General features: G+C 41.3%; 2 protein-coding genes and 1 long non-coding RNA gene across 3 annotated transcripts in view; 1 reads left to right on the top strand and 2 right to left on the bottom strand.

The window, feature by feature from the left end:
- The window catches only part of LOC134082546 (protein NLRC5-like), a 176,473-nt gene extending 171,058 nt beyond the window's left edge, over positions 1-5,415 (bottom strand). The window contains exon 1 of the mRNA XM_062538339.1: positions 5,176-5,415. The gene's annotated coding sequence lies outside the window, so the exon portion shown is untranslated. The remainder of the gene's footprint in view (positions 1-5,175) is intronic.
- Positions 5,416-5,928: 513 nt separating this feature from the next.
- LOC134082980 (uncharacterized) lies at positions 5,929-7,448 on the top strand. The gene is made up of 3 exons (XR_009939684.1): positions 5,929-5,971; positions 6,056-6,106; positions 6,178-7,448. It is a non-coding gene; the product is annotated as an uncharacterized LOC134082980 (long non-coding RNA).
- A 4,942-nt stretch (positions 7,449-12,390) lies between these two features.
- Positions 12,391-20,898, bottom strand: LOC134082951 (protein NLRC3-like). The gene is made up of 8 exons (XM_062539019.1): positions 20,716-20,898; positions 19,736-20,046; positions 18,893-19,570; positions 15,732-16,896; positions 14,907-15,077; positions 14,375-14,548; positions 13,832-13,878; positions 12,391-13,175 (listed from the first exon to the last, which is right to left on the bottom strand). The coding sequence occupies exons 1-8, from the start codon at positions 20,868-20,870 to the stop codon at positions 12,586-12,588; spliced, it is 3,291 nt and encodes a 1,096-aa protein (XP_062395003.1). The 5' UTR covers positions 20,871-20,898; the 3' UTR covers positions 12,391-12,585.
- Between the last annotated feature and the right edge of the window lie 3,581 nt (positions 20,899-24,479).

The raw sequence follows: 24,479 nt of genomic DNA, 5'->3' as shown, positions 1-24,479 counted from the left end.
CTATAAGTATCTGCATGAACGAGAAAATCCCGGATGTTTTTTGCCCTGGAAAAGGAGAAGAGTGGCAGTGTATTAAAAATGTCTTTCCCAATAGACCTCTGAAGTTCGCCTACAAAAAAGATACCATCTTTGCCCAAATAAGGAGATCCGATATCTTGAGATTTTTTCTATGGGAATATAACATAGGGATCTTGAGTTAACGCACCTGTTAAACTCTTGCGGGGATGATGACATTGGAAATGCAGACGTTTTTCTCTACACAGTGTTGTTCACTGCCGTCTAGTGGATACTGTGATCTTCGGTGGGTGAAGACAGCACACTTTGATCTTTGCTCCCCCAGAGCTAACTTACAATGCAACTAGCCATAGGCAGTTAGCTTCAATTAATTCCTGGATCTCCTTATATAGGCAAAGATGGCAGATTTGGATCCTTTTTGTAGGCGAACTTCAGAGGTCAATGGCCCTTTCCGAAACGTGCCCCTAAACCCTCCCCCTACACACTTCCACTTCGTTTGAACGTTCACGCGAGGGTCCGCCAAATTGAATATCATCTGAAACAAAATGAGTCGAGTGAAGTGCCTAGGGAGAGGGGCTACCACGCCTCCAGGAGCAGGCGTGGTAGCTAGCCCCTTGGATGCTGACTTGGAACGCAGGTGCAACCGTTTTCACTTGTTTGTGCAGCTCGTGTAATCTCCTGACAGTTGTTTTTTAGTCCGTATGACAGCATTTACAGACAAAAGCGTGATTTAAGCTACATTGTAACAACTCATGATTAGTTTGATACTCAGTAAAATGTGCAAGATCGTACAGAAGTAGGCTGTAATATTTAAACACATGTGCAGGTCGCATTTACAGCACTTTTATAATTTGATGTTAAATAAAGCATAAAATGCAACTCCTCACTCATAGTAATGAAAGGAGAGAATAGGAATGTATATCATAATACACAGGGGTGTCCAGAACATCTTTATTGGCAATTTAACATATATTGACTTCATAATGAAAACAAATATGACGTCAATTTCCTTCTCCCTTCAAGCGCATCCGAAATGTAGCACTGTTTTAACCCCTACCCCTTCAATGCAAGTGTTCTCCGCACCCACGAGTGTGACTTGAAAAGGAATTTAAAGGTATACTATGCAGGATTGGCGATTTCATCGCGGTTTCGCTTTCAATTTTCGTTTTCGCTCGTTTTATGCTTGCATATTTCTCTGCAGAGCTTCCCCTACAGCTTTAGCGTGTATATTTGACAAAACTCCTCAATCGGTCAGTCTGCCGTGTCTTTTCATGAGACTTTACATGACACTTCCTGGAGTAGAGCATGGGTGCGTGCCCGGTGTCTCCTGAAGTTGCAAGTGTGGTTTTACCGCTACAGACCACTAGAGCGGCCAAAAAAACACTGTTTGACCGGTAATCACTCATTTAATCATATATTACAGTATGGAACGAATTGATTAACTGAAAAACGTTGCATAGTATACCTTTAACTCGCTGGATGTATTGGGAACAGCCATAGGCGTAATTTGCGGGGGGGTTACAGGGGTCATGACCCCCTCAAAAAACATATCCAGCTAATATAACCCCCTCAATATCATCACATAATTCAGATTACACTGAATATGAAATATTCTGGATGAATATGTTTTGTTCGTTTTCTTTATTCATTTCATTTTCCAGCAAGATAGTATCATGTTTTAAATATTCTGAAATGTACCCCCCTGCCCACCGACTACTTGGTATTACCCAACCTGCGTTCTCTACCGAAAGTTTGTTTACTATTTTGCGCAGTCACTGGGATGAATGGTTGCAGAAAGCTCTTAACTCAGGTGGGAAGATGAAAAAGACATTGAAAGGCAGCCAGACAGCATTTTTTCATTGTTGGTTGACACCAACCAAAAATAGGAAAAATCCTGACCAAATGGAGGTATACCCCTATTGCTAAGTTAGCTGTTAAATTAGCTGATGATTTGTTGACTGGAGTTGGCTGGCTAGCCCTATGAGCCTGACGGACGCAAAGTGCGTCTAAAACACACCCATTCTTCTCTGTTACATTGCTCCGGGATAATTAGTCACAGCGAGATGAGACCTATATTGCACGAAAGAGCAGAACCGGGGCTTTCCAACGAGACTCGACACTAGTCTGTACGATCAAGTATGAAACTAAAATAAAATCATGAAGTTAAATCAAAGTATATCATATTTACAGTCTATATTGCTCTGCATTCACTTGAATTACATGCGAACCCGCCATCAGAAAGATATGGCACGCATGTCAGATGAAAGAGGAGAGCTAGAGCTATCCACATATACCAAATACAACCTTCTGGGCCATAAAACAGACGAAGTGACAGCAAAATAGCCTTTAACTTCATTTAGCTCCACTTACCCCATGTTTTTGTGTGGCATAATAGCCTATGTTCATAATCCAACGTTATCATGTGTTTCCGTTTCTCTATGGCAAAGTCACGTTCATGATACGGTTTTGAGATCCTAGCAAACTCCTGTATGGTATCCAATTCAAGACTCGTATTGCATCCAAATTTGTTTGACAAATAAACACTTTTTTGCCTTTACTTTGTTCATGCTTTGCAATGCAGTAAAACATATTATAGAGAATCATCATCTGTGCACGTCATGTGTGCTACCATGCAAACAAGTCAGGTCAGATCAGCTAGTGTAACAAATATGGAGCACAAAAAGTGTCAAAAAGTAATTTCTCATCACTAAATAAAAATTGCCATTTATTTCTGGAAGGCACACACCACATATTTCTGTAAATTGCTCAGCCCCAAAGTATACCTCCACCATGGTTCTCATATTGCAATTTTCAGGACAGTCAGGCCTACACAACCATGCAAGTCATGTCGAGCTGTCAGCTTGCTGTGGTGAGATACATGTCAAAATGTAAGAATTTGTATAGTATGTTTTTAATGTTGATAATGTGTTTTGAATGTTAATAATTTCATTTGTATTATTTAAAAATCTAAATCAAATCAATGCAAGTATTAATACATGTGGTAGATCTGGGTAGCCTAGACTGTGCTGGAAAAAAAAACAAAAAAAACAATATGTAGCATGTGTGAATGGCACTTACAATGACCAGGATAAATGCTTTTAACTAGAGGTAGTGAAAATGCCCTTAAAACAGCCTAGGGCTCATAGGGCTAGTGCAGGCGCGCACTTTATACATAGGCCTACACACAAGACGGTCCATGTGAGCACACTGAATTCAACTACTGTGGCATTATGGCACAAACAGTCAAGTGAACAGCTGCATTTACGTTAAGTAGCCTAGCCTAAATCATCATGATGTGTTTCTAATAAAGGAACGGCAATTTAGCATACCTTTTGCACAAGAAAATTATTCAATAAATAAATAAATTGATAAATATGCTGCAAGTTTAACCCCCCCAATGGTAGACCCAAAGTTACGCCCTTGGAACAGCCCCGGATCTCCGTGCCTTAAAAGTAATGATGAAAATCGACCCAGAGGTTTTTATGATATTCCAAACGAACGCCACGGCTAGCAGCCACCAGAGCCGTATCTATATGGCTCTGGCAGCCACAACTGCAACATTGTTACTAGCGCTGACCTGGCGTTATGGAGTCCGAATCATTTGTTGCAACTTCAGAACGATGTGACCGGCCACCCGGCATCCTCTAGTTTTGTTTGTGAACGGGAAATACGTGTAGCCTATTGAAGTCAATAAATTACATATAGGGAACTTCAAAAAAGGAATAGCCTAGATATGTTCTTCTACAAGCAACTGGTGCATCCACGGCAGGGGACATGTTGATCAAAAAGAGAAAAATACCGGTTGATGTTTAATAGTTTGTTGTAGGCTAAGGCTGGGATTATACTTGCCATTAGACCAAGCGTAAGCGTATGCGCCCGTGTGCGACCTGCTGTGTCCTGTGTACAGACTCGCTGCAGCATTACGCACCCAACTGGAGGTCTTCACTAGGGAGAGACTATAGTAATTCAGCTGTAGAAGTTGGCCATGTGCCATTGTTTACTCTCATGATTGCCCCCGTCGTTGATTTCGATAATGCATCTTGCGGTCACTTTTTTGGCAATGATCGCCCCCTACTTTCTTGTCAGTATTGCATCTCGCGGACGCGTCATGTTCGCTTGCGACGACGTGCACGACCGACGCAGCAAACGACCGCAAAATACGCGAGGCAGCCATGATACGAACACGAACGCGTTGTCTGCGGCAAGTCTAAACCTGCCTTAATGCAAAGGTGCACAGCAACAGTCTAACGTTTCGAATAGCCTAGATCTTCGTCAGAGTCTGTTATTAACGTTCTGCTAGATGTAGGCTAGGCATACACAGAGCCATATAAACATATGGCTCTGGGCATAGGGCCCAACCCCTCCCCAGAGAGACCCAGGTACCCCCGACCCTGCTCACACATGCACTCACCTACACATCTAAACTCAGTAGACGTAGACTTTGGTCTAGTGGGGAAATTAACTTTGTTTTAAAAATATGACGACGAGGACCTCAACGATTGGCCTTACTTTCCTTCTCAATAGGTTGAAATCGCATCTTTCACAGCCCAATTTTAAAGATTTCCCGGGGGGGATCCCCGGAAGATGGAAGGGTCAGCCGGGCTATAGCCCCGAATCTTTTGAAGTTAATCTCAATAAGGCAGATATTCTCCTTCAGAATCAGAATAGGTGAGCTACAGATCCAAGACTTCATCACACGTGAACTTTTTTGTCAAGATTTGGTGTATTTCTGCTTCAATTTGTGAAACGCTACTGCGTTAAATTAGTTTCGCTTTCGCGTTATTAAAAGGAAATCTGTCTTTCGTGTTTCTCGGGAGTAATTCATGGGTTTCATCAGGTCCCTTTCCACAGATGTATAAAATCAAGCACCTAGATTCAGAATGCACACTGCATGGTGCTTGATCAAAACACCTGTGGAAATGGACCTGATGAAATCCATGAATATAAGTAGGCTACTTCCTGAAGACTTTGTGTAGCTCTGGATGGCTGCCAAATAGTGGTAGGCCTACGTACAAATGAGATATCACCCTGATCACCTGTTTTAATCAGTCACGTTGCTTGTCGCAATCATGCCACTTTGGTGGACAAAGGGAATAACGTAGTTTAATAGGCTATAAAAACAGTGGCGTGTTCATTTAACTAAGACAAGTTGATACATACCTCTCGCGTTTTAATGCATGCAGTCAATGGCTCTTGCGCGCGGCGCTTCGATCTTTGCTAGCACTTAGCCAGCCCAGTTCACTCATTAGGAGATGAAGTTAGAAGCGACCAAACACCTCCACGTTTTCCTCATCCGTACAGTTAGGCCTACACGAGTAGTTACACGACCAAGTATGGTGACTCAAAATAAAACGTGGCGACTTGCTAAGCGGGTGAGAATTGCACTTGGGAGCACTTCGACTCGGCGTATTCCAAGTGAAACTGAAAATCCCAAGTAGCCTGACTACATTCCGCCCACATCCAAGTCGGCTATACTGATTACGTCACATGCTCAAACGTTAGACAAGTGTCCATGTAGCCTAACGTATGTCAATGCAGGTGTCCCTCTGCCTGTTTAGCGAACTGACAGTAAAAGAAGGGTAGGCTAAACCTTGCGTTCTTAATGTTTATTTTCACTCTATTAATTAGTGATGGGCGAGTTATCACTGTGATTATGAGTTATCACACTGAATTGTAAATTGTTTGTCAGATTGATTGATTTTTTAATTGCTACTTAATGTAACAGGTTAGAACACGATAGAATAAATAAAGCTATCCCACCTGTGAGAGAATGTTATAAATGCAAGTGTAGCAGTACGGAATTTAGTTCCTGTCTGTAGTGCCCGTATACTAGCAGGTAATTGGTCAACCAATGGCTTGGTAGGACTTTTGTATATTCTCAGTGACTACCCTTTCCTTTTTTACGTCCGACTGGCTGGTCGCTGCTCACCCAATTTCCGCTAGTCTACTCACACAGGTAACAGTTCGAGCGCTTCCTCTTGAGGTTCTGCTGTTTGATTTCGTGGCTGTTTAGTTATACGAGTGCCTTTTGTGTATACAGCTTCGTTGTGGATCCGTCCCCATCTCTGTTGCTGGAATCGCATCATAACCGGTATGTTTATATCTTATTTGCAACGCAAATAGCCTACACGGTCACATAGTGAATGTTTGTTTACATTTTAGGTAGTCGCGGCTACATCCCATCTTAGCACTTTTTCCCTCTGCAACGCGAACCTATGGTACGTAACTCCGTTTCAGTGTTGGCCTGTCTTTTCTCTTTACTAGAATATTAATTGTACATTTTACTTTCGTGTTGCAGAGAACTGTAGTTAGTTAACAACAGGATGGGGAACTACCGCCGTGCTGCTGTGTGATCGCTGCTGCTTTGTCTACACGACGTTGATCTCTCAAGCTGTGTTTAGCCCACCACACCGAATGCAGTAAATTGTCCCTTTGTTCAGCCTACTGTGTTGGTTGCGTTGTGTTGTCGGCGCATACAAGCGACCGTAGCCTACAGTGTCCGTCCAAACTCACTAGCTGGCTAGCTATTAGGCTTAGCGTTACGTTAGACTCGACGTTGTCATAAGTGTCATTCTTGACAATACTCTGTGCTGATTAAGGTGTCTAACACTCTCACCTCCACCACTGACTTATGTTTTGATTTTGTGCTTTGTTTGGTTTTGTACTCTTTTGTTGTGAATTGCTTTACCCCTGGCAGGAGGCCATTTCATATGCTGCTGATAACCAGTGTTCCAACACCTGTTGTTTTGTAACTCTTTGGTTTTCTAGTTTGGATTTGCTTTGCCACTGGCAGGAGGCCATTTCCCCTGCGCTGCTGATAACCAGTGTCCCAACACCTCTTACTTTGTAATGTATTTCTGGTTTTTTGGTTTGCTTCTTTTGATTTGCCACTGATAGGAGGCCATTTCCAACTGCTGCTGATCACCAGTGTGCTAGTGTTTGTCATTGTTATTTCATTATTGTGGTTTTTGCTGTTTATTATTTTTGGGGAAAATCTTTATTTTATATTTTGTTTGTTTATGTTACATTGTCAGAAGGCCCTTTATCCAACTGCTGAGAGCCTATATCTTACTCCAAGTTATTGTACTTGCGTGTGTGTGGTTAAACAGTGTTAAACTAATTGTCCTCCCTTGTTCTGTCTTTTCCAGGAGCTGAGGCTGACGGTGGAGGGGCTGCTGTCTTCCTAGTGGTGTCCCCTTTCTGGTGTGCTACTATTCCTCACGGGTGCTGCCGACTTGACCTTTGCTGTGTGTGTGTGTGAGTGCGTGGACACTTTTGCAGTGGTGTGACCTCTTCCAGGACGCCCCCCTCCTTAGTTAGCCAGTCCCCTCGCTGGTAAGCCTCAGTTCCTATTGTCTGTTGTCCCCCCTTTGTATGTCTGGTATACTTGAGAGAATTGGAGTGCAATTTTAGGTTCTGTCAATAAACTATTGTTTTACTTTGAATGAAACCACGTCTCTGACAGTTAATGAACCTGGGTGCCTTTTTGAGCAACTTAGTACACACATTTCCCTGGGTGAAACTCCCAGGGTGGCGTAGTCGCATAACATTCAAGTAGTATCTAACACGTTACTACCACTTGCCACACAAGACATTGTAATACAAATAATAGATATTGCATAGGCTACATATGGCAACTATATAGGCTACTCTACAGAAACTGAGCAGTACTAAAATTAATATCAGTTAACAGATTAGCCTACTTGGATCTTATTTCTTGTATCTTGTTTGACTTGATAGGCTATTATGGGCTTGAAATGGAATTCCCTCTAAATGTGTTATGGGCCAGAAGGACTGTCTGGATAGTGAGAATGATCAAAATATGATTTAATCTAAAAGTTAACTTTACGTGGTATTTTGTTTATTTTAACCACAATAAAGGGAATAGAATCCTATTGATTACAATGGAATGTTCTGTATTTTTTTTTTTTTTTTTTGCATATCTATGATTTCAGAAGCATTGTTAACTCTTACATTCTAATTACATGTACAATCAAGGTATCAGATGAAAGCCTATCTTCCACTCGTTTGAAAGGTGTGCTCAGTTTGTTTCTAGCATAAACTACCAGGGAGATATGGCCTAGGATTCATGATATATTTAAATCTTTTAAGCATGATTTGGTGATTCCGGGGAGTTAAAGCAGAATTGAGATAGCATTCTTTAGACCCTAATTGTAAGTTTACAGCAGCTTGTTGCCCGGGTTGGCCACCCAGGTTGTGATCCTCAGACATCATAACTTTCATTTTTGTATGACAACCTTTTACAGCAGCCCATGTCTGGTAAACCACCTTTGCCCCCTGGGTATAATATGTCTAACGGCGTGTAAGGACTACACGTTTGGTTTGGTTGGGGCTAGCCTGCATTCTTGAAAGTAAATCACGATAATGATAATCATGACATAAGTAATATTTTAACATAATGACAATGACAATGTCATATTTGTTTATTAAATCGAAGTTTCTACTTTGCAGATAGCTTCATATTAATATTGACGATATGTCATTACCTAGCCTACATATCCAATCTGTAAACTGTAGCCTATAATATGGAAGCATATGTGTTCCAAAATTCAAATGAGAATGCATTCTGCAATATGCAATTCTAAAAGACATTACTGTACATTAAGCAATTGCCAATTCATTATGCAATTTAATATGTGAAGTGACAATGCAATCATCAAATCAATTTGATTTGTGTTGGTGAAAATTTGAATAAACATGGATTGAATTGCATTCCATTTTGCCATGGTACTTTAGTCTCAAAATTCAAATGGCAATTAATTTTGCAGTTCAATTTAGTTTAATCATTTAATTGTCAATTACTTTTGCAATTTAATGTTCAAAATTCAATGTAGAATTGAATGAATTTTTTATTTATTTATTTATTTTTTTAAATTGTTTTTTGAAATGTTTTTTTTTTTAATATTGAAAACATTGTAGGCTACAGCCACCTGTTGTTCTCTAATTTACAACGTCCGTAAATTGGGCTTTGTTTCGCTATACCGACGGCTAAATGCGGCCGCGCATTTATTCATAATTAATACCAATAAATGGTACCGTGGGCAGTGAGTGTGACAATGACATGCTGTTTCTAAAATGCCAGCAGATAGTGTCACTCGACTTCTCAGGACAAAACAAATTCCGTAACGTTTAATTGGACCTCAACAGTGACGTTCGTCGTTCATTTCACATAATCTGAGCGAATTCACGTTCAAAATTCATTATTTACAAATGTGTTGCGTTCAGTTCAACGTTCACAGAAAAATTAACGTGTTCAATGAACGCGTTCTTTTGAACTCGTTCATGCACAACACTGCCTCCAAGACACAACTCTGAACAAGCAGAGACTAAGTGTTGCCAAGCAGGAGTCACGAATGATGGATGCCCTCTGCAGCGGGGGATTCCACGACCCAGGCCTTGGGGAGAAGGTGTGCACGTTCTGAAGAAGCTCCAGAGGGAGAGGGTTTTTAAGTGTCATCATAACACCTCTTTTTTCTCCCTTCTGTCCAACCCTGGGCAGGTGTCTGCCCACTATGTAAATAGGAATTATTTAATTATTCTACAGTAGGCCCTGTTCATGACCGGGACATGACTGCGTGTGTTTGTGTGTGTGTGTGTGTGTGTGTGTGTGTGTGTGTGTGTGTGTGTGTGTGTGTGTGTGTGTGTGTCAACATCCTTCTGCTCCTGCCTGGCAGCACATTAGGCCTGCATGAAAATTTACCACAAGCACCAGGGTCAGTGTTTGTGGCCCTGCCTTGAGACTTTTTGAGTTTCAGCTTTGAACCTGGTGTGGTCTCAACCTATTTATGGACAAGAACTTCAACTTCACACAAACAAGAATACATTTGTCACTGTCTGAAGCTCAAGCAACAGATGCAGATCAGATAGAAGTGGTCAAAAATAAACTACAAAGCACAAAGCCCAGAAGATGGTTGTGTATAAATTAAAGTCAGAGTCCAATAGCAAAGGAAACCCCAGATGTTGGCAAAACTACCTTTCCTCGAAAAAACGGCATGCCTGATATAAAGCTGAAAATCACCACCTCAGAATGAGATAATATGGGTATTTATACATTTTCTGCAAGAGTCATGCCAGTATTGCAGTGTTTGCAATTTGTATCTCTGATGCTCCCTAATGCCACATGATTAAAAGGAAAAAATATATGATTTTGGCAGAAATTACAGGAAAATGTGTGTAATTAAAAGTTTGAAGAGCTCCTGTATTTGTCCAAAGTGTTGATAAAAGGATTTGAATGAAACCTCAGATTGTCCTCTTTAAAATGATACCTAACATTATAAAACGTGCACAGACCTGAGCTGAAAGCTAATTTTACAAATGTGTCACATACAGTAACTGCTATCTGCAACTGCAACTTCATGTATCCTCACTCACATGAATGCAACCATGAATGATTGCAATGTATGTATACATAAATAACAATACAGACTGCCATTTTTTTAGACAATGTAGACAAATATAAAACGTCATAAAAAGACATGAAGAGGATAGAGGGAAGATGAAAAGACAGGAAGATGATAGAGAGCAAGGAAAAGAAGAGGATAGAGGAGAGAGAAAAAGAGAGAGAATTCAAAGAGCTGACACCCAGTTTACTCCCCAAACCAAAGCCCTCAGTCACAAGGCTCACATCCTCCCACCATCTAGTAGAGAACAACTCATATTAGAGGAACATAACTGGTTAGGGATCAACAGAAAAAGTCTGGGGGGAGAGAGAAGAAAGAGGAGGGGAAGAGAGACATAAGATAGGAGGGAGAGGGAGAGAGAGAGAGAGAGAGAAAGAAGAGAGGGAGATATATGGTGATGAGAGGAGAAAGAGAGAACAGAGGGAAGATAAAAGGCAAGGGTAGGGGGCAGAAGAGATGAAGAGGAAGAGAGGGGGCATATAGAAAGAAAGAAGGAGGAAGGAGGTAGAGAGAGAGGGGGTGGTGAGGTGAAAGATAAAAGAGGGGTGGGCAGTAGGAGAGGCAGAGAAGGGTCAGACAGAATGAGAGAGAGAGAGAAGTGGAGAAAGAGTGTGGAAAGGGGAAGGATGAAGGCAGACACACACACACACACACACACACACACACACACCCCAGCCGTAGACCAGACCAGAGACAGATCCACTGTGAACAGGAGACAGGTGGACGTACCTGTTGGAGGAGGAGTTCACATATCACATATCGGGCACAGGGTCACTGAGGAGTTATATAGAACGCAAACCCTGGATAGAGGGGCTCAGTGAATGTGGGGTGGAATGTCTGCAGATGGGTGAGTGTGTGAGAAAAGACGCTGTATAGGACAGAGTGCTGGCTTCCCAGTCCAGGTACACTCCTACTCTCCTGGAGCCGGAGGACGTGGCAGGTATGGTAGTGTTTTCATCATTGTGCCAGACAGAGTCAAGAGAGACTCAAGAGAGCAGTCCAGACTCCAGGACTTGGCATATTCCTAAGACATATTCCACCTGTACTGAATGATAGCTGTTTCAGAGTGAACTTTGTATTCCTGCAATTAGCTGCTATAAAAGGTTTTACAGCTTAGATTACTTTACACAGCACTAAAGCCTGTGCTTCCTGAAAGCTTCTTACAACGTTGACTTCACACCTTCATAGTCCGGAAGCCGATGGCCAGAATTTCAGGTGAATCTGGTGTCTTTGTGTGTGGCACTGGCAGAAATAGACATCTCAGCAATCTCAGCAATGTAATAAGATGTCAGCCTGAAAGTTTCCTTTTGTAACAAGGTGGAGGCGGTTTATTTATTTTTATTTTTATTATTATTATCATTTTTAAACTGGGAACTTGATGCAGTTAAACCACACTGAAAGTGATCTCAGAATTGCTATAGAAAAGCAAAGAGATCAGCCTGACCTCTCGCCAATAGCAGAAGAATAGCAGAGCCCTTATCTCCAAGAATCAAACTGTTTTATCCAGCTACACCTTAGAATATTCCCAACTCTTTCAACTAGCCTGCAGTTCATTTGGTCATTTGGATAATACATATGTTCACCAGCAGACTACAGAGAATTTCTTAATCTACAGATAATTTCTAACAGATACATTAGATTGCAATACAACCATGATCAGACTGTTGCCCACATTACACGTATTAATTCAAGACAAAACATGAATGTGTTATATTCACAACATACATTGTACAGATATTTCAGAAGTGGCTATCAGACCAGTTGGGTTTTCATGGTATGATGATTCACTGGGCACCCTGCATAGTAGTAAGAAAGTCCTTTGAAATTGGGGTAGCCATGTGGTAGCCATTTTGCAGCTTTGGCCCAAATCCTGACCTCATACCGTTTTCTTGGAGACGTAACCATATGTGTGTAGACAGCATAGCGACACTGAAAGTTTGCACATTCTTTTAAAAAACTGGAGGGGGGGATGGCTGATGCCACTTTTTTTTAAGATAAAATAAAATAAAAAATAAAAAAAGAAGAAGAGAGGAAAACATAGGAGTGGAGACAAAGGCAGATGATGTGTAAAAAAAATAAATAAATCCTTTGTTTGAAATGGGTGCAGCCATGTGGCAGCCATTTTGCAGGTTTGGCCCAAATCCTGGCCTTACACAAGTCTGATAGTGGATTGGCCCCTGACACAGGTGGTGTTGGAGGAGGAGCTCATGATCTGGCTCAGGTCCACTGAGGAGCCAGGCCAAAGCCCAAACCCTGGACAGAGGGGCTCAGTGAACGTGGAGTGGAAAGTGTGCAGGTGGGTGAGTGTGTCAGAGGAGACGCTGTAGAAGGCTATAGTGCCGCCCGGCTGGTTCAGGTACACTCCTACTCTTCTGGACCCAGAGGAGGGGGCGGGCATTGCAGTGTGTTTATTATTGTGCCAGGCAGAGTAACGGAGAGGAGAGCAGGTCAGACTCCAGGACTTGGCGTTAGATCCCAGCAGGCTGTCAGTATCTTCCCCTTTCCTCTCGATGCTTTTATAGACCACAGCAATAGCAACCTCTTGTCCACTCCACTCAGCCTCCCAGTAGCAGTGTCCAGGCAGATTGTCTCTACACAACACCTGACCCCACCAGGCAAATCTTTCAGGGTGGTCAGGATACGGCTGCATCTCACCCACACATGTCACCTTTGTCTTCTGCTCAGAGAGAACAAGTTCTTTGTCTGCTGTGTTTGGGTCTAGTGTGAGCGCACAGGTATCTGTAAAAAAGACATCCACAGAATCCACAGAATCAGTGTGGAGAGTGGCAGATCTCTTTCTCTCTCTCTCTCTCTCTCTCTCTCTCTCTCTCTCTCTCTCTCTCTCTCTCTCTCTCTCTCTCTCTCACTCACACACACACACACACACACAGACACACATTCATACATCTGTGTGTGTATGTGTGCATGTCTGTTGCCTGTGTGTGTGTGTGTGTGTGTGTGTGTGTGTGTGTGTGTGTTTATGTTATTTAAACACCACCATCTACAGGCCGATAGGTGTAAAGTCACTAAATGTACTCTAATTTATTGGTTGGCCACCCATAGATGAAATTCCATGAAACTAACTCACAGAGACTGTCAGAGTTATCATACACATGGAATTTGGGGCAATTCAGTACAACTCACAAGTGAGTGGTTATGGACCCTTGATACTATCATACCAGAACAATTTCGTCATCTTTGGCGCATGGTTAGTTACAGTAGTAGAGAGAGAGAGAGACAGAGAGATAGAAGGGTTTGTATGGTCATGTTTTTAAGAAGCTATATTTGAAAGAGTATATAGCCATGGTGACTATAATATCCACTAAATACATTAACCCTCTACTGCACACATTATTATGTTGCATGAAAAAAAAATATAAAACTCAAAAACTTACATCTCAGCAAACGTGGTCGAGCTCTGCTCACAGAGGAATGGTCAGTTCTGTAAGAAAAACAACATGTCATGTCACAAACAGGTTTGTGCAACCTGTGAATTGATCATAAAGAGATTTATTATAATTTATTACCATGTATTACAATCTGCTGGCATACCATTTTATATACACTGTGTGTATATACTGTCTGCCTGCTCACCTCCCTCCTTGAAATCTTATCCTCACATGACATTCACTTATGTTATGTACAATTGCTGACTGCACATTTAAGCAACTATTTAGACATTTGCATTATTGGATGCTGAGATAAAGAGGTAACATATATGCTTTAATGTAAAGCAGTAATTCAAACATGACTTCATAAACTTCACTTGCATGATTGGATGCTGCTTCTAAGAGCTAGTTTTGAAAAAAAAAAAAAAACTTGTGGTATATACAACATTGAAAATAGACCACTACAGTATGTATTAATATATTGATATGGTCTCCACAATGGAGACAGTGTCTAAATGTGAAACATAGGGTTTTTTTTTCTGAACATACTTGAGTATCTCCAGTTTACAGTCAGGATCCTCCAATCTAGCAGATAACAGCTTCATTCCTGATTCTCCATGATGATTGTAGCTCAGATCTAGCTCTTTTAGATGGGAGGGGTTTGAAGTCAGAGCCAAAGCCAGATAAATACAACCCTCCTCTGAGATGAGGCAATCAGAGAGCCTGAGACATAAATAGATAAAGGGAAAAGAGTGAGAGAGAAAGAGACAGATTGTAGTAAAATCTGATATGACGACGATGTTTGGAAAAATCACAGACAATGTGTGCTATCAATGCCACTCTCACTCGTGCCATATTGTTTAATTGTAAACTGTTGTGACACAGATCTGGTTAATTCAGAAATCCATTTCGAAACTCACAAATAGGCTCAAACATAGGACTACACCAGTGCAATACAATATGCCAGGACAGATGTTTCCTTGTTATTTTTTCAGTGTGCTGACAAGTGTATGTTATGTTGTCATGGTTCTTCTAACTAATCAGGTAATCTGTGTCAATAAAGAAATCAATGCCCACCCACCTCAATGTATGAATTTTGCAGTTGGAACTGGACAGTCCCTTAGAGAGAAGATTAACTCCTGAATCCCCCAGGTCATTGCCATTCAAGTCCAGCTGTAGCAGGGAGTTTTGTGACTGGAGAACTGAAGCCACAATCTCACAAGACTTATCTGTGAGTTTACAGTCAGCAAATCTGTGACAAGGTTTGACAGAAATTATGACATAACTCATAATGGAAGGTTTCTACACAGTGAATCAGCCTAATTAAAAAAAGGTATTCATTGCACTGCAACAACAGCGTGTCTAATAAAAATTAATAGATAGACAAAGCTACAGTAGTTGGTATTGTTATAAAGAGACTTTGGCCCTGTCCCATTTCTCTGGAGTTAAGTTTCGCTTTCGCTTTCCCACGATGTCGTTCATTTCATCTTCCACTTCGTTTTAAGCCTCCATCGGAGCCCACTATAATGTTAGGGTGGATTTTAAGGGGAACTTTGCTCTTCCACTTGCTTCCTAAAGTAATGGGACACCCTAACCCTACACGGGAAAGCGCAAAATCTAGGGTTAAGGGCAAAAATCTAGGGGGAGATGAGAATTGGGACAGGCCTTTATCACTTTCTCTTAGAGACTTTATCGCTTTCTCTTAGAATGACTTATTTTAAGAAGTCTCATACTGAAGCTAATTTGTCTTCCAGTGTGGCCAAAGATATTGTGATATATTGTGAGCCAACGTGAAATAAGTCTCTTCACACTTAAAACAATACCAAATATATTGATCTTGATATAAGATCTTTTTTTGCAGTGTATGATCACATGAAAAGCTCATCCATCTCCATCAGAATCTCACCGTGCCTTTCTGTAGCAACTCACAGCTGGGATCAGTCTCCTGCGTCCTTCATCTGATGTGTTGAATTTTCTCAGATCAATCTCATCCTGCACCTCCTCTGACATCAAAAGTATGTGGGCCAGTGCTGAACAGTGAACAGGAGACACGTTTTGATTGATGTTCTTTGGTGATGATAGGAATTTCTGAATTTCTTTGTGTATGGAATGATCATTCATTTCAAACAAGCAGTGGAAAAGATTGATGTATCGTTCTGGAGAGAGATCTTCGCTGTCAAGCTGCTTAATGTACTGACATGTCTCCTTGATGCTATTTGAGGTGTTGTGTGTGTGGTCAAGTACACCTTTCAGAAGGGTCTGATTGCTCTCCAGACAAATGCCCATTAGGAAGCAAAGGAAAAGATCCAGATGTCCGCTCTGGCTCTCCAAAGCCTTATTGAGTGCACTCTTAAGTAAGACATGTAAAGTGTCCTGAGATTTTAATCCTAATATTGAAAGAAAATAAGATGTAATTGATGGGTGGAGCTCATCTCTGCATTCTTCACTGATAAGGGATTTCACTGCCTCAAAGTTCTTGGTCATGTAAGAGTGAAACACATACAGGGCTGCCAGAAACTCCTGGACACTCAGATGCACAAAGCAGTAGACCTTCTGGTGAAAAACAGATTCTTCTTTGAAGATCTCAGTGCACATGCCAGAGTACACTGAGGCTTCACGGACATCAATGCCACATTCATGCAGGTCTTCCTCATAAAACATGAGGTTGCCATTCTCTAGATTCTTGAAAGACAGTTCTGCTAGCTTCAGCAGTATGATGTTCTGTGATTCCAAGAGCCTCTTCGTATCTGTTTCGTGGCTTTCTTGATATTTCTGATTCTTTCGAGTAGTCTGGATTAGTAGGAAGTGTATGAACATCTCAGTCAGAGTAGTGGGTATTTCCTGGGTGTTGTCCTGTTCCAGCATCTGCTGAAGTACAGTGGCTGCAATCCAACAGAAGATTGGAATGTGGCACATGATGTGAAAACTCCTGGATGCTTTAATGTGTGAGATGATTCTGTTAGCCTGATTCTGATTTTTGATTCTCTTCCTGAAGTACTCTTCTTTCTGTGGGTCATTGAATCCTCGTACTTCTGTTACCTGGTCAGTATACTGAGTAGGAATTTGACTCACTGCTGCTGGTACGGTGTTCATTTTAGGACATCCTCAGACTCAGGTGTCAGACTCAGAAAAACCTCTGTCATCCTCAGACAAAACTGTGTCAGCGTCAGAAAAACCTCTCTCATCGTCAGACAAAACTTTCTCAGCGTCGGAAAAAACTTTGTCATTCTCAGACAAAACCGTGTCAGAAAAACCTCTCTCATCGTCAGACAAAACTTTCTCAGCGTCGGAAAAAACTTTGTCATTCTCAGACAAAACCGTGTCAGAAAAACCTCTCTCATCGTCAGACAAAACTTTCTCAGCGTCGGAAAAAACTTTGTCATTCTCCGACAAAACCGTGTCAGAAAAACCTCTCATCCTCAGACAAAACTTTCTCAGCGTCAGAAAAAACTCTCTCATCCTCAGACAAAACTGACAAAACATACAAACATAATTGAGATTACAGTATTTCTGTCTAAAATCATGCATGATAGGCCTACCAATGAATCATTCCATAGGGCACGGAATGAATAATTTAATTAGTCTGTGAACCGAGCTAACTAGCTAGCGGACGCTAGCTTAAAAAGCAATGGAAGTGAATGGCAGTAACCATGACAAATAGCTATGCGCTGCCAGGTCACTAACAGTTGAAAGACTCCGCTTAAACTGTATACCGTTGCAAGTTCACTTGAGTATAAACTACCCACTTTACCTAATATCACTAATGTTATTCAGGTAGTTGTCATTTCAAAGAATGACACAGCTCCGTTTAAAATGTTACCTTAGATAGGCGGCTAGCTAGCTAGCCAGCAACCAGACAGTAACCAACAGCAGCATGGTCTGATATTAAGTTATTTTCTTAACAAATCCATACACTAAAAAATACACTTTTTTACAGATTATGACAAAATATTCCAAAATACCGTCAACAAATCCAGAAAGCCATAATGACCAATTTATTGATAACATTCCACAAGTATCCCATTGATATTAATGCAGCGAGGGCGTACTCCCCTTGAGGGGCTAGCAGCTAGCTGTCTGGTTGCTGGCTAGCTAGCTAGCCGCCTAGCTAGGTAACATTTTAAACGGAGCTGTGTCATTTCTTTGAAATGACAACTACCTGAATAAGATTAGTGACATTAGTTTAAGTGGGTAGTTTATACTCAAGTGAACTTGCAACGGTATACAGTTTAAGCGGAGTCTTTCAACTGTTAGTGACCTGGCAGCGCATAGCTATTTGTCATGGTTACTGCCATTCACTTCCATTGCTTTTTAAGCTAGCGTCCGCTAGCTAGTTAGCTCGGTTCACAGACTAATTAAATTATTCATTCCGTGCCCTATGGAATGATTCATTGGTAGGCCTATCATGCATGATTTTAGACAGAAATACTGTAATCTCAATTATGTTTGTATGTTTTGTCAGTTTTGTCTGAGGATGAGAGAGTTTTTTCTGACGCTGAGAAAGTTTTGTCTGAGGATGACGAGAGAGGTTTTCCTGACACGGTTTTGTCGGAGAATGACAAAGTTTTTTCCGACGCTGAGAAAGTTTTGTCTGACGATGAGAGAGGTTTTTCTGACACGGTTTTGTCTGAGAATGACAGAGATTTTTCCGACGCTGAGAAAGTTTTGTCTGAGGATGAGAGAGGTTTTTCTGACACGGTTGTCTGAGGATGACAGAGTTTTTTTTGACGCTGAGAAAGTTTTGTCTGAGGATGAGAGAGGTTTTTCTGACAGAGGTTTTTCTGACGCAATTTTGTCTGAGGATGAGAGAGGTTTTTCTGACGCTGACACAGTTTTGTCTGAGGATGACAAGGTTTTTCTGACGCTGAGGCAGTTTTGTCTGAAGATGACGGTAGTTTTCCTGAGTCTGACACCTGAGTCTGAGGATGACAAGGTTTTTTCTGACGCTGACACAGTTTTGCCTGAAGATGACAGAGGTTTTTCTGACGCTGAGGCAGTTTTGTCTGAGGATGACGGATGTTTTTCTGAGTCTGACAACTGAGTCTGAGGATGTCCTAAAATGTACACCGTATGCTGGTCGTGAGGTTATCCAGATGAGTGCAGAGGGAAGCAGAGTTCCCTGAATGAGGCTTGTTATCAGAAGATCCACTGATGATATTTGTTCTACATCAGACAACTTACTGTTCTGTTCCAGATCCAGAGTCAACCGGCTCTCGTCCAAACCATCAAAGATGAACGCAACCTGACACTGTTTGTATCCTTCATCATGCAGCGCCTTCAGTTCAGGGTGGAAGTCCAGCAGGAGCCTGTGAAGACTATACTGATCACCCCTGACCAAATTCAGCTCACGGAAAGAAAAGGGAAACATAAAATCTACATCCTGATTGGCCACCCCATCTGTCCAGTCAAGAATGAATTTCTGTACTGAGACTGTTTTTCCAATGTCAGCGACACCTTTGGTCATCACAGTTCTGATGTGCCTCTTCTGTCCAGGTAAGGGCTTGAAGATGTCATTGCAGTTGATCGGTGTGTCTTCTGTTGTTTGTACTCTGGATGCTGACTCTATCTGCCAAACCTCATGCTTCGTATTCACCCCTTCACTATCTCCTGCTGTGATGTAGAGGTCTGTGTAGATCTTACTGAGGAGTATCTCAGCCCCTGGTTTGATGATGCCTTCAGATATGTTCTCAAATCTCCTCTTCAGACTGGCTTTGTGATTCTGTATAACTCTCTTCAGGTCCTCATCTATTTAAAAATGAGAAGTCAACAAAGAAAATAAATAAATAAGTTGTACCACTTAGTGCCCTTACAACCATCCCTAAATGTAATATGTAATTTGAAATGCTTGGTAACATTGACTCTCAGAAAAACAGATACATGTTTTTAAGCCAAAATATAGCCTATATGCACCTAGTTTATTCTTTCTGCTTAGTTTATGCTCAGTGTTTGGGTGTGTTCTGCTTTTGATCAAGCGTCTGTGTTCATCTTGTGTGCTCATATCTGTGTGCTTGTCTAGAGGAGGCTGTAGAGGAGGTTGGATTCTGCAAGTCTTTTCACACTGGGGACAGGCTTGGTCTCCTGGTAGTCCAGGCTGCTTCCAGTAGCTGCTGATGCACTGCCTGCAGAAACTGTGTCCACAGGTGGTGATGACTGGATCCCTCAGTACCTGCTCACACACTCCACACATGGACTGATCCTTGGTCAGATCAGCCCCTAGCTCACTACAGACACAAGAGAAATCAGTCAAGAAACGCTGAGTAATTTCTGCGTATTAGCCGCATTGTGTATAAGCCACAGAATTATACAAGTATATGAATTATACAAGTTAAAATAAACAAAACCATATCATAACTGCCCCCATATATTAACCTCATAGCTGATGAAATATTGCAAAATCAATCTATAAGCTGCAGCCAAGTTAGGAAATACGGTAGGATCACTTAAAGCAGCACTACATGGTTTTGGTCTTAAAGAAATACTGTATGGCAAAGAAATTTGACACTGTGTTTGCTCACAGCAGAGACACGAGAACCTGTGACATCTGACCACAGGTCACAGTCTTAGGCCTTGTGCACATGCACCTGTGCTAGAACCACCACCCACTATTAAGAATCGTGCAAAGACTGCCCCATCATAAATATGTGCAGCACCAGATGCAGTGAAATGTGCTGAAGCTGATAAGGTGACCAGATGTCCAAGACCAAATCCGGGGACATACAGTAATCCCAAAAATTATGTCCCAGTTTGCCTATCCATCTGATTGAAATACATTTTTAAAAATTATTTTGCTGGGGGCAGGCAACCAAAAACGGGAACTGTCCCCTGAAACCGGGGATGTCTGGTCACCCTAGAAGCTGAGCCCAATTTCACCCCTGAACCTCAAATCTCACTTCAGGTCATGATCTGCTGGTTCATCACTGAAGTAGAGGGACAGAGGCATGGACTCCTCTCTCTTCAGAGACACACATCTGGGCACTGGAGATGGAGGTCTGGACATGTCTGCCCTGTGTAGTTTAGGGTCATGAAACAGAACAGGGTTTTTCATTTCAGAAAACACTCCATAGCTGATATTCTGTTTGGAGAAGAAGATGTTTTGAAGACAATGGCCGGGTTTCCCAGAATTGTGAAGAAGCTCTTAAGTGCTAAGAACTTCTTAGGAGCGTTGTAAGAATGTTCTAAGAACACTCCTAAGAAGTTCTTAGCACTTAAGAGCTTCTTAACGATTCTGGGAAACCCGGCCATTATCAGTTATCATCCTGACTACCAGAGGTGCATTTTGTCCTCTCTGGGGGACATTTGTAAACTTGAATATCTCGTAGACCATGCATTCTACTGCGCTAACTCCTTTTGTTCTGTACAGAGGACATTCAGAACTTTTATTTGATAACACATTTATGGAGGTGGGGTTTTGGGAACTTCCTTTCTTGAAATGTCATTGGTCAAATGGACACAATTTTCCCGGAAGAAAAAGAGGAAGTTCCCTAAAACCCATATTAAAATATATCCCCATTATATCCCCATATAAAGCCTTGAATGTTCTCTCTACAGATCAAAAGGAGTGAGCAGTAGTATTCATGGTGTTGGGGATTTAGAAATGTCCTCTAGAGAAGAACAAAAATGAACTGCTGGTAGTCAGTGTGTGTGTGTGTGTGTGTGTGTGTGTGTGTGTGTACACAGATGACACCACACATCAAAGCTCACTTCAGATCATGACATGGTTCATTGCTGAAGTAAAGGGACAGAGGCATGGACTCCTGGCTCCTCAGAGACACACAGCTGGGCATTGGAGATGGAGGCACGTTTGGCCTGTGGAGATTGGGGGACACATGCAATGTACCGTATCTCATCCAAATCATTCTTCATGATCACCCAGGCATAGTGCATAACCTCTGGTGTGTATATTTGTGCGGAATTTAAACACTCAGGACATTTGGCTGACGCTTTTTTCCACTCACCATCCATCGTAATGTGTTGGTGAGAAAGGATCATCCAGGTCCTTGATGTTCTCCATAGACACACATGCGTTAACTGCAGACTCTGGTCTAAACGTCCCGCGGTGACCTGCAGCCTCCTCTCTCTCCTGAGAGTCACTCATCTCAGCAGCAGTCGGAGACCTGAACTGATGAAACATGCAAATGTGTATGACAAGTTACAAGGTTTGTTTACAAACTACAATAACAATGACGATTGTCAAGGTATTTGTTATAGGCACATCAGAATTGTTCAGAATGATTGCATGGCAGGAGGGCCGCAAGTTGGTCTGGATAAGTGCATCAGCTAAATAAATGCAAAAACTGATATCTAACCAAATGTCATTCAATATTAAGTTGGTAGCCTGATATACAGTAAGTGCACCAGCTAAGTGAATGCAAGAACTTATATCTGACCAAAGTACATTAAGTTGGTAGCCTGACATTGTCATACTAAAAATTCTAGCTAGAATTTGAGTCTGATGCTGCTCCATTAGGCTGTGATATTGGGGCGTGTTTCAACCGAAACCGAGACAAAATGCCTTTTCACTCATTAGGACCTACAACCAAGCAGAGCAGCATTTCTGTTGTAAACAAAATCAACCCAAGCACTCTTTGGTGAAGTGGTTGATCACGATACTTTTGATCATCTTGTCAATCATTGTATAAAGCCAGCCCTGACAATTTGATTGGTCCAAACAGCTTTGGTTCGAGCATGGTTTGCGCCTCAGTGGAGCAATGCCAGACCGAACTTCCTAAGTTTTCTAAGTTTGGCTGGCACCCAGGCTATTAGTCTAGTTAGTATTGTTTTTAGTGTGACTACACTTATAGCTCTTTCTTGTAAGTCTATTAAGCATATTCGTCTTGCTAATATGTCTTAAGATTAGAGTTGGATTTATTTTAAGATATCTCATCAAATTTAGATTTTAAACGTTGACCACTCCCTCAACCAACTTCTAGTTATGGTTATTCTAGGTCACGGAAAAATACTGACAGACATGTGATACGTCATAGTCCATTGCTCTTGTGTGCGTGTTTTGTCTTATACAATGAGAGAAAATGTGGATAACCCTGTTCTGAGTAGATATGAAAAAAACATATTACACATTGCCATGAAGACAACAGCCAAAATGTTGTCAACACCGAGTATCACTCCCCAATGCAATCACAGATATAGTTAATACATATGCAACAATACACAATAATGTAGACATATTAGTACCCCACAGACTGTGGTCTGCATCAAACTTGAATCTCACACATATCCTTTCATACCAGCTGACTGACCAATTAGCTGGGAAGAGGACAGTAGTGTTGATGTGTTTCAGGATAAAATACCTGAATATGGAGAGATTGTTCTTCTTTCCTCTTGCTCTTGGGCCTCTCTCTCTCTCTCTCTCTCTCTCTCTCTCTCTCTATCAGACATCAGACCATAATGCTAAACCTTCGAGGTCAAAATAGTTCTCTTCCTGAGATGTGCCTGCAACATCTAGTTTCTTCATACTTTTCTCTCTGTTGTTGTTCCTCTTTGTTTTTTATCACCCTGTCCAAACAACTTTCATCAAACAAACACAAACAAGTATCAACAAGCAGATACTACACAATGAATACCTGCCAGCTTAACAGCCTGCATAAGTGCAAAAAGGGGGTGTCTAAAAACAAGATAAAACAATAAATCTGAGGTAAAAGGTACTCAAAACAAGTGAAATTATGTGTCCATGCAGCAAGATAATTTCACTTACACTTACTTCACAAGATTTCTTGGATTGAGATAATTAAATCTAGAAATGAGATTCTAGTGTAAAGTTGAATAAGCTGCTCAATTATACTAAGAGATGTACAGTACATTTCAAACATTTATCACACATGACCCCTGTCCCAGAAGCAGAGGAAGGAAGTACATTATTTTGATTCATTTTCTATATTTAAGCATCACCAGTTGCACTCTGCCATACTCTCAAACTGATGGTCCTCTCAAGTAATTTGTCCTGGTACAACACATAAATCTAACAATACATAAAGCATCCAAAGAAAAAATATATTTATACATTATATTTAATGGAATAACTTACACTATATTTTGAGCTTCATTTGCGTGCTTGTCTGGAATCCATGTCCTTAACAGTCCGATGCTAGAGAACTATGGAGTTTCGTTTGTGCCAAAAAGTTCAAACAATACTTTTTCAAATTCAAACAAAAATCAATTAATCAAAATACCAAATACAAAATCTAAACAAAAAAAATAAAGTCGAAAAAAAAAATCTAAACTCGCAAACAAATTATTTGTGTAGTTGCAAAAAAAAACTGTTTGAATAACTTGTCTTTTGGTTTACAATAACAACAGTCATTTGCAGCGACATCATTCGTTTGTTTGCTCCTGGCTTTTTCAGTTTCGATTCTGGCTCTCGCGTTTGCGCTGCCTGTTTCTTTGCTTGCGATTCTGGCACAAACTTCACATGTGGGTGGGTGTCTGTGGGGTGCATTCCTATTGGCTGATGCGTTTTGACTGACAGCTTTACTATGGATTCAAGCGCAAGAGCTACCCACCTCCCCCCCAGGTAGTGGTGCAACGCTCTTTTTGGCCACTATGTACAGGTATATGGGATGTGGCGCTATTGAGCACAGTATGTCAACCGCCATATGAAGAAGAAGAAGATATTGACCACAGTAAGTAGTTCCGTGGA

The sequence above is a fragment of the Sardina pilchardus genome, chromosome 1, assembly GCF_963854185.1.
Source record: "Sardina pilchardus chromosome 1, fSarPil1.1, whole genome shotgun sequence".
In the NCBI taxonomy this organism is placed as follows: domain Eukaryota; kingdom Metazoa; phylum Chordata; class Actinopteri; order Clupeiformes; family Clupeidae; genus Sardina; species Sardina pilchardus.
Note: the sequence above shows the minus strand (reverse complement) of the source record. Positions and strands in the feature narration are given on the sequence as shown.

Coding starts and splice junctions, on each gene's coding strand:
- LOC134082951 (XM_062539019.1), bottom strand. CDS start 20,870: ATGAAAAACCCTGTTCTGTTTCATGACCCTAAACTACACAGGGCAGAC. Junction 14,549..14,906: donor TGCAAAATTCATACATTGAG/GTGGGTGGGCAT, acceptor TTTATGTCTCAG/GCTCTCTGATTGCCTCATCT. Junction 13,879..14,374: donor TGTAAACTGGAGATACTCAA/GTATGTTCAGAA, acceptor TTTTTCTTACAG/AACTGACCATTCCTCTGTGA.